Below are 14,728 nucleotides of genomic sequence, written 5' to 3'. Positions count from 1 at the left end.
GTTTTTATAAAACTTAATTTCCATAATTGAATTTGCCTGTTTTAAAACTTCTGATGTAAGTGCTTATCATTGTAGTTTAGATCAAAGATGAGTATTTAGAGTTTACTGGAAAAGCTAGCAAATACAAATCTACTGGAATTGCATATTTTGGAATGGGGAGATTTCTGAACTAACCTATTTTGCAAATAAGGAAACTGAGGCCCAGGATGTCTCACTTACTTGATCATTGTTACACAGCTAGAATAATAGCCAGAATTAGAATCAATACTTGACTTTTCCTTCTCATACTTGAACAAGAAAAACTGGGAAGCTGAGTACCTAATGTTGTCTGTTATCTTATATGAAATATTGGGAAATAATAGAGATAAGCCTTGTAATAATCTTAGACATGTCACAAACCTTAGGTTCCTTCTAAATGATTTCATAAATGGTGTAAGATTTTGATAAGAAATGAGTTTAAATTGCAGAAATTTGCTATTAATCACAGAACAGGTAAAAGATTTTTGTCATAGAGTCCTCTGATTATCAGGCTTTGCACATCGGCTGTGTAATAAAGAGACATTGAGTTCTATAATGCTTCTATAAATACCCATACTTAGAAGCTGAAGTCTATATAACTGGACAAGTTGCCAGTTCCTTCTGATTCTTGTGATTCTTTGTCCAAAAAGTATATTTAAAAGAAGTTGGAATGTTGGTGGCATTAACTAATGTTAAATGCTGTTTTTCTATATGAGAAAGTACACATCTTTTATACTATAAGTATCTTGTATACATTTTATTTCTTAAGCTCCTATAACATTCTCTCTAAAGAATAGAAATATGGATAATGAATTACCACTTTCATAAGTAACATGTTTTCTGACATTACCAAGCTGGAAGCTCCGTGAAGGCCAGGAGTATGTCTTGTTCACCAAGTTCCTGGTGTACAGTAATTGTGTGGTTGTAAATCATTACAGGTTGGAATTCATTGAAAACTGACTGGCTATGTGACATTTGCTATTGATGTCCAAAGCTAAGTTTCGGGGTTTGAATTATATATGTACACACACACTCATCCAGGCAAGTACATAAAATATCGACAGGCAGTTATGTGTACACACACGTATATTCCCTGAAGCTGTCATGGGGGAGAGTGACCACAGAAAAAAATGCCCTAGAAACCCCAGCTATTTTGAGTCTTCCCAGCCTTGGTGCCAGCCAAACATGAATGAGCAAGACTTCAGATGATTCTAGCCCTGGACACTACCTGCAGGCATATGGGAGGGCGACCTACCTAGGTGGAGCTCCAGAACTATAGCTAATAATATATTATTGTATTGTTTTAAAACACCAAGTTTTGTGGTGGCATGTTATATATACATCAGTATATAACCAGAACATGTATATATTTGCTTTATTGGAAAAAAAAATTGGTTTTGTGTTTGGGACTAGGTTTTGTATATCATATATTATCCTTGTTATTAACAAACAGTTTGTAGCAGGCAAGGTTTATTAGAATCTGGTAGCAATAGGAAAAGACTTATAGGTTGAAAAACCCATCAGGAGATTCAAATAATTGCCCTCCTGTTTCATTCCCCAAACACTGATATTTTTATTCTACCTGCCTCTTATCAGAGGTGAAGAAACTGGAGCATAGCCTGGGATTTTCCCAAGGAGATCTAGCTCTTACATGATAACCTGGATTTTCTTAATTCCAAATCTCTTTCACCTATGTGTCATATTTCAGTAAATAAGTGGCATCAGTGATAAGAGGAAAGTAACTTAAAATATGGTCATTTAACCCTGCCTGTGTGGCTCAGTGGTTGAATGTCAACCTGTGAACCTACAGGTCACTGGTTTGATTCCTGGTCAGGGCACATGCCTGGGTTTCAGGCTTGATCCCTGGTAAGGAGCATTCAAGAGGTTGCCTATCGAAGATGTTTCTCATAGAAGTTTCTACCTCTGTATCCCTCTCCCTTTTCTCTCTCTAAAAATCAATAAAAACATATTAAAAAAATTTATGGTCATTTAGCCCTGACTGGTGTGGCTCAGTTGGTGGGGTGTTGCCCTGTGCACTGAAAGGTTGCTGGTTCTCTGGTCACGGCACATGCTGGGGTTGCAGGCTCTTTCTCCAGTAGGGGCGTGCAGGCAGTGGATCGATGTTCTGCTCTCAACATTGATGTTTTGCTCCCCTCATCTCTAAAAATCAGTTTTAAAACATTTTTAAAAATGTGGTCGTTTATATCAGGGCTGGCAAACTTTTTGTAAAGGGCCAGATAGTAAGTAATATTTTAGTCTTTATGTGGGCTTTGTCATATGTTTTTCTTTGCCTTTTTTTTTAACACAACCTTAAAAATACAGAAACCATTCTTTTCTTGTGCATCAAAGACAAGCCATGGGCTGAACTTGTTCTACAGGTCTTAGTTTGCCAATACTGTAATAAAACCTTAGCTTATTACGGTGAACTATAATACAGATAAAAATGTATGGACCATTACATGAAGATGCTATAATTGATAAAGTAAATTTTAGATGCTATAATGTTGGTAATACAGAGCTTTCTGGTACACTAATTTGAAATTAATCTAGTGCAGTGGTCGGCAAACTCATTAGTCACCAGAGCCAAATATCAACAGTACGATTGAAATTTCTTTTGAGAGCTGAAAACCGACTTCTGCGCATGGGCCACGAAGTTTCAATTGCACTGTATGTGCGTGCCCGCATGTGGTATTTTGTGGAAGAGCCACACTCAAAGGGCCAAAAAGCCGCATGTGGCTTGCGAGCTGCAGTTTGCCGACCACTGATCTAGTGCATGCTACCTTTTCATAATTTGCACTTTTGTTGTTGCCTTATGCTTTGTTTAAAGGTCTTTTTAATGTTCCCAATCTAATTTAACCCTGGATTTATTAGAAAGCCTGAACTCTAAGACTCTTATCGCTCTTTTCTAGACAAGTAAATTTGGTCAACTTGAACTTCTATTTATCTGAAAAGAATGGATGATAAAACATACCTTATGGGTTTCATATGATATGTATATCTGATAATACATGAAGGTTATAAAGTGTTAAAAAAGCAAGGATTGGTTAATATTGTCTTAAGAATGTGTAGGTGCGTTCTAAAACTGCAACTAATCTCTGAATTTTACTTGTTACAGCTTTTTAAAACAATAATTCACTTTGATAATACAGAAGCTATGAGTTATGTCTGAAATTTAAGTTGATTTAAATGAAACTACATAGTTTTTTCATTTACTAGATTTGGCATATGTAAAGTGTATAATTTCATGTGAAGGTTCAAGCTTTTGAGTTAATATTTCTAATTAAGAACTAGTGATTTCATGAAAAGAAGTAGCATTATATTTACTTGCCTATTTTGTTGTGATAGTTTTAAATTTTGTTTGTTTCTACAAACATATTCTGTCAAGATTGGTTGGGACTCACCTTTTTATTTTTTATTTTTATACTGACTAGAGAGCTTTTACCCAATAATTATTAAATATCTGCAGAACTTGGACTTTTTCTATCCAATTATATGTTTTTATAATATAAAGTCTAAAGTTATGTTTGCTACCATTTAGATCTTGAGGGAATTAATTTCCTTCTAGTGAAAACAATGAATCCAGAAGGTGAGAGGAGCCTTTTTAGTTAGCATATTTGATTTAAAAGGATAAGTTAAAAATTTAAAAATCCATATAGTATATATCCATTTTAGAAAAATGATAAAGTACAGATAAATATTTTATCCCCAAAGAAACCAGTTGCTGTGCCATTTCAAGCATATGTAATTTTCAGATATTTTTAAATAGGAACTAAGTCTAACTCCCATGTTACCTTTTCTGTATTCTACCTAACCCAGCTTTTTTTCTCTTACTCATTCTTACATTAACTGTTCTATTTCTCTTCAGTCACTGATTTCTGTCACCCTTTGGGGAAATTTGAATCCCATCTAACCTGCTTATAGCCTCAAGTTAATAACCCTTGCTATATTAGGGGCTTTGCTTTTTGACTGTAGCCACAAATATATAATTGTTCTGTCTCATTAGTTTGCATGACTTTTTACTTCTCTTTGCCAGACCTTAAATTTGGAAAGTATTTTTGATACTGGAATAAGACCATTGTAAAAAATCAGTTTAAAGCACTAAATATTAGCATGTATTTCTAAGATTTACTTTGTCCTATTGGATAGAGTGAGGGTGGGAATGGGGTGACAAAACCAAATTGTATGTTTTCATGATCACTGAATAGTATGTCAGTTATAGCAGTAGTTTCTTTGTCTGAACAAGGTACACTTTAAAATTTATATATATTATTGATTTCAGAGAGGGAGGGAGAGGGAGAGGGAGAGAAACATCAGTGATGAGAGAGAATCATTGAATTGCTGCCTCCTGTAAGCCCCCTACTCTACTGGAGATCAAGACTGTATCCCAAGTATGTGCCCTGACCAGGAATCAGACCATGACCTCCTGGTTCATAGGTCAATGCTCAACCACTGAGCCATGCCACTTGGGCTGAGTTACACTTTCATAGTCTATACCAGTAGCCTCAAACTTTCTTGATTGTGTAGCACATCAATAATTATTTTCTTACAACTTTATTTTAACATTATTTCATACAAACAAAAGAACTATAGGACTAGTACAAATAATTTTCTTAATTGTCCATTGTGAAGATGTGATGCTTCTTTGTCCCTGAAAACTTAAGTATGTATTTCCTAAAAATTAGGACCGACTTTTACTGAACTGTATGTAGTATGTGTACTGTTAAAATCAGGAAATTAACATTGATACTATAACTTACAGACCTTATTTAGAATTTATTAGTTTTCCCTCTTATGTTTCAAATCAAGTGCTGTATTGTCACTTTAGTCTCCTTTACTCTGGAGTGCTTTGTTTTCATGACATTGACATTTTTTGGATGTACCTTAATTTGGGTTTGTTTGATGTTTCCTCATGCATAAGTTTAAATTTTGCATTTTTCATAGGACTGTCACAGAATTGTTCTATTCTCAGTGCACCGTACCAGGCAGTCCATGATGTTGCTTTGACCACCCATTATTGATTATAGTAACTTTGATTACTTGATTATGCTGGACTCAGCCAGCTTTTCTCTTGGTAGTCAATAAGTATCTTGCCGGGAGTACCGAATCCTTGATAAATGCATGTTTGTAAGTTATACACATGTATTTCCCATGATTTATGCACATTTTAAGCAGTTACACAATTTATAAATTAAAGGATGAGATACAAATATAGAAGTTCTGACATTTGCTTTTATACCCCAGTATATACTTTCATACCCTATGGGGTGTATACTCTTGGCTTTGTAGAGTAAGGCTCTGTCATTTCTTTTACTTGTATGATTTTATAGGAATTACTCTTATGTCTTCATCTTGAAATAAAAGCTTCTTGAGGGTTATGTTCTTATACTTTCATAGTCTCAACATAGTAAGTACTTGAAAATAAATCCTTTAATGATAATGATTTTCCTTATTTTGATTTTCTTGTTTTTAGATGGAGAACTTAATGTTTTAGATGATATTTTGACAGAAGTACCAGAACAGGATGATGAACTATATAATCCAGAGAGTGAACAAGATAAAAACGAGAAAAAGGGTAAGATTCCTATTACTTTCGTTAAAATGAGTGTATATAGAGATTTAATTTAAGAAAGTGACTTTGCTTTTATACTTATTTGAGGCATTAATACCAAAAGCAAAATCATAAGCAGAGGTACCTAATTCCACATGAATAGGAGTAATGTGTTTTTCCCCCCTTCAAATGTGTGAAATATCCCAAATAAATTTATTCCAAGGTTTGAAAGCTATGTTTTCTTTATGATTAGCTTTGGAATAAGATTATTTCAGAAGACATTTTAAATGAGGCTTTTTTCCTCTCTGATATATAGTATTTGTTAATCTTTGGTGAAATAAATGGAATACTTAAACACTTTTGTATATCATTTTAAATTATGTTTTTAAGGATCAAAAAGAAAAAGTGACAGAATGGAATCTACTGACGTAAAACGACAAAAGCCCTCTGTTCATTCAAGACAATTGATTTCTAAGCCACTGAGCTCATCAGTTAGCAATAACAAAAGAATAATTAGTACAAAGGGAAAGTCAGTTACAGATTATAAAAATGAGGACTATCAAAGGTCTGAAAGAAACAAACGTCTAGAAGCAGATCGGAAGATTCGTTTATCAAGCAGTGCCTCCAGAGAACCTTATAAGAGTCAACCAGAAAAACCTGGTCTCCGTAAAAGGGATCCTGAAAGGAGGACCAAATCCCCTACACCAGATGGGTCTGAGGTAGTAAATATTATTTCAGATATAAAACAAAGCAATTCTTTTTGAGGCTTTAGAACTATGTATTCACTCTGACCTTGTCTGTGATATGACTACTGATTTCCTTTTTCTTTAACCATCAGAGAATTGGGCTTGAAGTGGATAGGCGTGCAAGCAGATCCAGCCAGTCTTCTAAGGAAGAGGTGAACTCTGAAGAATATGGCTCTGACCATGAGACTGGCAGCAGTGGTTCTTCTGATGAGCAAGGCAACAACACTGAGAATGAGGAGGAAGGAGTAGAAGATGTGGAGGAAGATGAAGAGGTAGAAGAAGACCCAGAGGAAGATGAAGAGGTGGATGAAGATGGAGAGGAGGAGGAGGAGGAGGAAGAGGAAGAGGAGGAGGAAGAGGAGGAAGAAGAAGAATATGAACAGGATGAGAGAGATCAGAAGGAAGAGGGAAATGATTATGACACTCGAAGTGAAGCTAGCGACTCTGATTCTGAATCCGTTTCCTTCACAGATGGGTCTGTCAGATCTGGTTCAGGCACAGATGGATCAGGTACTATTTGTATACAAAAGTTTGTCCTTTTTTTAAAAAAAAATTGACCTGATTGGTTTTATTCTTGAACATGTTTCAGTTGAATTATAAAATATTTGAGGAGATGGAGGATGTTAAGACTATCTTGTGATTTTTTTTTATAGTTAATTATAAGCTTTTTGAGTATTATAAATACATTTGAATAAGTTGTACACACCTTTGTAAAGGCATTTCCTAGCTTGATTGTGTATATTATAAATGAACATAAGTGTATTTGTTTCTCGGAAATGTATTTTAGGTCTTAATGTTATAAATTCTTAGATTTTCATATTACCAACAGCTTATTTAAATACTGATGTACTTGAAGTATATTCATATGGCACCTGTGCACTAGGTATTATAATGTTTCCGTGTTAAATGCCTTTAGATTTTCATCATGTGGCAATAGAAATGGAAACAATTCTCTTTCTTTTGGGAGCACAAACTTTTCTTTCAATTCTGTATCTGTGTTGAAAGACTGGTGCAGGGTCTCCCAAAGGGCTGGGTGTAAAATTCTTGTGGAGAGATTGGGTAAGAGCCATCTTGGGTCATTCCTTTATTACCGCAAGTCCTACCACTTTATCCTTATTTGATCCATGAATGTAAATGTAGGAATGTTAGGTGGTTTGGGGAGATATTCAGAGAGTTCAGCAAAGAGAGGTCATGGTACTTACAGAGCTTTGGCCACTATATGAAGATTATACTTTCACAGCTGTCTTATTTAAAGATGCCATCAGAACTGCTACATAAACAAAATGTACTAAACATTGGAATACAAGAATAATTCTATTATTTTGATATATAGGACAGTTACATAGCTATTGTTATAGAATTTTACTGCCTTAGTGGTATTTTGTTAGTAAATCATATTTTTGTTAGAATAGATGATAGAGCAAATGGCCAGCTACTTTCCAGTGATTAAAAATGTACTTTCAACCTTTTTTCCCCCCTAACTTTTAAAAAATTTATCTTTATTGTTGAAAGTATTACAGATATCCCCTCTTTTTTTTCCCCCCATTGACTCCTTCCAACCTGCAACCACCCCTCCCAGTGCTTTCAACCTTTTGCTCATTAGAGTTTTAAGTTTGGGAGTTGAAATTGGTTTTTGAAAGGAGTTAGTTAAATTGAATAGATGATTAGTTGGGTTTGATATAAAAAAGTTTTTGAAAACTAATGGGATATACTTTTTATAATTCATAATGGTATAGTTAAAAAATTGCATTGGTAATATGAAAAAATGTTCATTTATTGTGGAGAATGTGTATAACACCCATGGGGTTAGAAACATTTTTTTTTTTTTTAATTTTACTATGGCATAGTGACTGAGTAGTTTCCCTTTTGCCTTAACATGTTCTATTCTTTTTTTTTTATTATTAAATATATTTTATTGATATTTTTACAGAGAGGAAGGGAGAGGGATAGAGAGCTAGAAACATCGATGAGAGAGAAACATCGATCAGCTGCCTCCCGCACACCCCCCACTGGGGATGTGCCCGCAACCAAGGTACATGCCCTTGACCGGAACCGAACCCGGGACCCCCCAGTCTGCAGGCCGATGCTCTATCCACTGAGCCAAACCGGCCTCGGCAGAAACATTTTATTAATAGGAATCTTCTTTTTGGTATCCATGGTAGAAACTATTCCTTAGACTTGAATGTTTGTCTTGTTTAAGTCATACAAGGGAGACTTATTTAAATGGGTAGGACCCGAAGTCTACATTTTTAACAAGTTTCTAGATGATGCTGATCTGTAGCAAGGTACTTAATAATACTTTATATTTTTGTAGAGAAGGCATTTCAAATAGAATGGTATCCAATAGTTTTATAAAACCTTGATTTCAAACCTGCTAGAAGACCTTCCTTTCCTTCCTTCCTTCCTTCCTTCCTTCCTTCCTTCCTTCCTTCCTTCCTTCCTTCCTTCCTTCCTCCTATACCCATCCTTAAGAGATACCTGGAACTATTTACTTTCACTATTAAAGGAAAATTTGCAGATTTTCCTTCAAAGATCCTTTATGTGGAACATGTTTTAAGGACTGTGTTTAGAATATACTTAGTATTTATCATGGAGTAGTTTCTCTTTATAATGTGCAAAAGAACTAGTGAGGTGGATTTGGGGCTTTTTGATTAGAAGATGTCATTTTTTAAATACAAGGGATTACAGTTTACTACAGCTGTGGGCAAACTACAGCCTGCCGGCCGGATCCGGCCCGTTCGGCTGTTCTATCTGGCCCACAGAGCCGAAAGAGCGGAGGGTTCTCTTGCTCTCCCCTCCGCTCCTTTACTTTGAATTTATATTAGTTCACACAAACACTCCATCCATGCTTTTGTTCCAGCCCTTTGGTCCAGTTTAAGAACCCATTGTGGCCCTCGAGTCAAAAAGTTTGCCCACCCCTGGTTTAGTTTCTGTGCCATGAGGTTTTTTTGTTTGTTTTTGTGCCATGAATTTTTAGATTTCAATTTATTTTACCTTATTTTTTTAGTAACCTTTTTTACAAGAGTGACACACTTTGATAGTTGTTCAAAGTTGTATTTTTAAATTTTTTTTTTATTTCAGAGAGGAAGGGAGAGGGGGGGAGAGGGAGAGGGGGAGAGAGAGAGAGAGAGAGAGAGAGAGAGAGAGAGAGAGAGAGAAACATCAGTGATGAGAGAGAATCATTGATCGTCTACCTTCTGCACACCCCCTGCTGGGGATTGAGCCTGCAACCTGGGCCTGTGCCCTTGACCAGAATGGAACCTGGGACCCTTCAGTCAGCAGACTGACTGCTCTATCCAGTAAGCCAAACTGGCTAGGGCACTAAAAGGTTTTTTTGATGACTTATTCTTCTTTTGACCTGAGAATAATAGATGGGAGAGGGAATCATAAACTTGAGAGCAGTGCGAGTTATTTATACAAAAAAAGAAGAATGCTTGGAGATTTCTCATGGTAATGGTAGATTTAACATTACATAAAAATAGTTGGACAGGACTTTATTTGTGCTCCTATTTTTTTCCCCCTCTATTATCTTCGTGAGAGATCATTTTAGTACTTTGAACCATAAAGGTTTTTTTAGTTAAATTTACTGGGTAACATTGGTTAATAATATTGTAGACATTTCAGGTGTACAACTTTATAATATAGCATCAGTATACTCACCACCCAAAGACTAAGTCCCCTTCCATCACCATATATTTGACCCATCTAAAGTATTGTTTTTAAATAACAAGATATATATCATACTTAGTGATCAATTCATAATGATTAGATGCTTAAATACTATTCAGAGGAAAAATGAAAAACATGCTAGGAGTTTTGAAAGAAATGATGTAAAAATATTTTAAGGAGGTTTTAGTTTTTTAGTGTCATGTGGATGTCTTATTCTTTGATTCAGTGAATTGTTACCTACTGTATGCAAGGCACTATATAGGAATGTGTAGTCGGTGAATGAAACAAATGCTTTAGAAAGAGATGATTTTGCATGCACACACACATTCTCAGTCTTTGTATACTAAAAGGTTCAATCTAGTCACAAAATTAGGTATTATTCAAAGCCAGCAAGCTTGGAAATAAAGGCATTTCTCTATAGCTGGTTATTTGAAACTAGAGGCCTGGTGCACGGATTTGTGCACCGGTGGGGTCCCTCAGCCTGGCCTGTGCCCTCTTGCAATCCAGGACCCCTCGGGGGATGTCAGACTGCTAATTTCAGCCTGATCCTCGCAGGCCAGGCCGAGGGACCCCACCGGTGCACAAATCCATGCACCAGGCCTCTAGTATGCATATAAGATCTTTGGTTAATCTCTTCCCCCCTTCCCCCTGAGATTCATCAGTCTGTTCCATGTTTCCATGCCTGCGCATTGAGCGTCTGCCCCCTGATGGTCAGTGTACGTCATAGCTACCGGTTGAACAGTGGTTTAGGCTTTTATATATATAGATAATCATTTTGTCCCCGGGCTTGCTAGCTATAAATGGTCTTGGCTTGGCTTTGTAATTGTTCGATTAAGTGCTGCTTTGCTCTTCCTTTCAGCTCTAAAGTAGGAAAATGAGTGTCATTTACAAGCTTCTTGTTACATCTATTTGGAGAAGTAGTTATTAGTAAATTACAAAGGGAAAGGTGCTTCAACTAAACTAAAAGAAAAGGAACTTAGGATGTCCTTGGAGTTTTTCATCTTAGACCTAGAATCCCCTTTCAAAAATAGTAAAATATCTTGCCAAAAAATCGAAAATTGTCTCAATAAGAATAGAGTTTAGGGTTTGTACTTCAAGTTACAGGACGTACATTTGAAACTAGTTTCTACCACTGAGTAACTGTGGGACACTGGCCAAGTTACCTTAACTTCATCTAAGATAGAATGAGTTGGAATTGTGATGAAGCCTGATAGTATACTTTAAAAAAAGAGGGCCTAGAACACTGGAACCTGATACATAAAATGGAATACAGTAAATTTTATCGAAAGAAAAGTTGGGTTTGCTTTGCAGATTTTCCACCCCCTCTTGAAAAACTTTGAGACCACCTTTATATATAGGATAAATGGTTCACAGTTATGGGCATGTGTTTTTATTTTATTGGAGTTGGGGGGAGAAACAATGAAGTGTTCCTAAGTTTTTGAATAGTGTCTTTGAAATGAAACGCCTCATTCTGAGGTAATTGGGTCATCAGGAGAGAGATTAGCAATGATTAATATTTAGGCATTACACAAAAACACATAATGATACTACCTATACCTATGTTTTAATGTTTAAAAAAAATCTTGTTTGAATTCTTTTTAGATGAGAAAAAGAAGGAAAGAAAGAGAGCTCGAGGCATCTCTCCAATTGTTTTTGATAGAAGTGGAAGCTCTGCATCAGAGTCATATGCAGGTATTCTCATTTTACCCTTTTTTGCAGTTATATCTGACTGATTCTAATGTAATCTGTAGAAAGTTTGTGGAGGCTGTAGTTTAGTGTGAACTTGTTGGTGGCATGTTCAGTGTAATAATTCTAGAGAAAACTAAGCTTTTTCTTATTATTTTAATCCTGTTCTGTTACTGCTTAAGTGGAATTCCACTTTTTTTTTTCTTGGAAGATGATGATTCAGTGACTAGTTTTCTGAGGGGAAACTGTTCAAATATACATATTTTAAAAAAAATCCAAACAACCCAAAAAGCAAAACACTCGTACACATTGAGAAGTATTTTTTTTGTGTGTGTGTGGGTGCGCCAGGAAGAATAATTTGTCTTAAATGGGAACTTTATGTGACAAGACTGTGGAAATTTTGTCTTATCTCTAATAAAGCTCAATCTGAACAAATGTACTTTGGCTAAATACAGGTTCAGAAAAGAAGCATGAGAAATTATCATCTTCCGTTCGTGCTGTCCGAAAAGGTATCATTTAAATTTGAAATTGTTTTCATTGCATGCTGCATAAAGCCATTATTTTGCCTTATTGGTTATTCATTAATAGTTGGTTTTAATGTAGTAATGTTCTGATATATTAATGAAAAAAATAATGTCTTACATAGAGCTCCATGTTCATTTACTCTATGTCTTTTAGAGCAATAGTAAACATAGCAGGATATGTTACAGTTTTGGGGCACAATGGATGGTATATATTTTTTAATAGCATAATAGTCTATTACTAATCTTTAAAAGAATAACTGATGAAAGAAATCTATAAAATTTGTAGCCATTATCATTCTTAAATATGGATCTGATATATCGGAACATCACTGGATTAGGTTTACCTTTTTGCCAAATGCTGGTTCTTTTCTTAGCTTTGCTTTATTATGTCTTGTGGCTTAGCTTTACAGGTTGAATGGGTGACTATGAATTTTAAAAATTTATCTGGGTTGTGGAGGGCTAATTTCAGTTAATTACACCCCTTTGTGTGATAATGACCTCTTATTAATCAATTTGGATTTCTTTTTTTCTTTTTTTTTCAGATCAAACGAGTAAACTCAAATATGTCCTACAAGATGCAAGATTTTTTCTCATAAAGAGTAACAACCATGAGAATGTATCTCTTGCCAAAGCTAAGGTATTAGTGTCAATTCTGTTGAAGTTATCCTAATCTTGAAAATTTTAAATGGGAAGGTCCAATTGATTAGCATAAGATACTGTCATTTTTCATACAAGCTTTAAGGGTCCAGAGCCCAATGCCACTTAGGGTCTGCTTTGTACTGGTTAGGCAATCTAATAGTAATCTGAGTTTCCTTTTAATCTTTTAGATTTAAAATAAATCTTATGATTTTAGAAGTCAGATATTCAATATTAAATAATGTATATGTATTATACTTCATACTGTAAAAGATGTGTTTCTGTTGATTTTTGTGTTTCTATATTCAATTGCTAATTTACTTGTACTGACACTTTTTTAAAGGTTTCTTTAACCAGTTTTTGCTTTATGTTGATGACTTGTTTTAAACCTTGAGATCTTGAAAAGAATTCATTTCTATGTGGATGTGGAGAGCTTCTTTTATTTTTAGAAGAAAAGGGAATAGTTAGTTTAAAGGTCCACCCAAGGAGTGGATTTAGGCAGAATTGAGCATTTAGTGTGAATGAGATTTAGTTTGAGCAGATTAAACTGAATTAGAGCAGTTGCTTGACCTTATCATTTTCTCTCTTTTAATCATTCATAACAAGGAATTGCTTCAAATGTTTTGGAAATTAATTATGTTCTGGCTTTATGTAAAGAACACAGGCCTCTTTCAGTAAACCTTGATACGTAAAACTTTGAACTTAGGTAGAAAAACTTATAAATGCTAGAAACTTGACAGAAATTCTTATGGATTCACAATAATTTTTAATTATTTTGTCAGTCACAGTTTTTCAAGACAAAAAAATGTTGTATGTGTTGTGATTCACCTTCAAACAACATTTATTTTACTATAGTAAATGGCTATGATATTAAAATATTTGTAGGGAATTATTATTTTTTCACATTTTTATTTATTTATTATTTTTTTTAAATAAATCTTTATTCAGATTATTACAATTGTTTCTCCTTTTCCCCCCCCATAGCTCCCCTCCACCTGGTTCCCACCCCACCTTCTGCCCTTACCTCCCCTCCACTGTCCTCATCCATAGGTGTATGATTTTTGTCCAGTCTCTTCCTGAACCCCCCCATACCCCTTTCCCCCTGAGAATTATCAGTCCACTCCCTTTCTATGCCCCTGATTCTATTATATTCACCAGATTATTCTGTTCCTCAGGTTTTTAATTCACTTGATGTTTAGGTTCACTTGTTGATAGATATGTATTTGTTGTTCATAATTTTTATCTTTACTTTTTTCTTCTTCCTCTTCTTTAAGAAAACCTTTCAGCATTTCATATAATACTGGTTTGGTGGTGATGAACTCCTTTAGCTTTTTCTTATCTGTGAAGCTCTTTATCTGCCCTTCAATTCTGAATGATAGCTTTGCTGGGTAGAGTAATCTTGGTTGTAGGTTCTTGCTATTCATCACATTGAAAATTTCTTGCCACTCCCGTCTGGCCTGCATAGTTTCTGTTGAGAAATCAGCTGACAGTTGTATGGGTGCTCCCTTGTAGGTAATTAACTGTTTTTCTCTTGCTGCTTTTAATATTCTCTCTTTGTCTTTTGCTCTTGGCATTTTAATTATGGTGTGTCTTGGTGTGGTCCTCTTTGGATTCCTTTTGTTTGGGGTTCTGTGGGCTTCCTGGACTTGTAAGTCTATTTCTTTCACCAGGTGGGGGAAGTTTTCGGTGATTATTTCTTCAAATAGGTTTTCAGTATCTTGCTCTCTCTCTTCTTCTGGCACCCCCATAATTCTGATGTTGGTGTGCTTGAAGTTGTCCCAGAGTCTTCTTACACTATCTTCAACCTTTTGGATTTTTTTTTTGCTTTTTGCTTTTTCGGTTGAGTGTTTTTTGCTTCTTTGTATTTCAATTCTTTGACTTGATTCTTGTGTTCCTCTAGT

The 14,728-nt window shown here is 35.2% G+C and overlaps 1 protein-coding gene across 6 annotated transcripts in view; it reads left to right on the top strand.

The window, feature by feature from the left end:
• Positions 1–14,728, top strand: part of YTHDC1 (YTH N6-methyladenosine RNA binding protein C1) — a 34,196-nt gene that overhangs the window by 2,053 nt on the left and 17,415 nt on the right. For 3 of the 6 annotated variants that reach the window (XM_080684978.1, XM_080684977.1, XM_080684981.1), the window contains exons 2-7: positions 5,489–5,590; positions 5,957–6,285; positions 6,405–6,822; positions 11,584–11,673; positions 12,123–12,176; positions 12,734–12,828. In XM_080684978.1, coding sequence (XP_080541104.1) covers positions 5,489–5,590; positions 5,957–6,285; positions 6,405–6,822; positions 11,584–11,673; positions 12,123–12,176; positions 12,734–12,828 — 1,088 coding nt within the window. The remainder of the gene's footprint in view (positions 1–5,488; positions 5,591–5,956; positions 6,286–6,404; positions 6,823–11,583; positions 11,674–12,122; positions 12,177–12,733; positions 12,829–14,728) is intronic. The other 3 variants (XM_080684980.1, XM_080684979.1, XM_080684982.1) reach the window with 1 other exon arrangement.

Source organism: Plecotus auritus (assembly GCF_963455305.1).
Source record: "Plecotus auritus genome assembly, chromosome: 1".
NCBI lineage: Eukaryota > Metazoa > Chordata > Mammalia > Chiroptera > Vespertilionidae > Plecotus > Plecotus auritus.
This window is presented reverse-complemented; position numbering and strand designations above follow the sequence as displayed.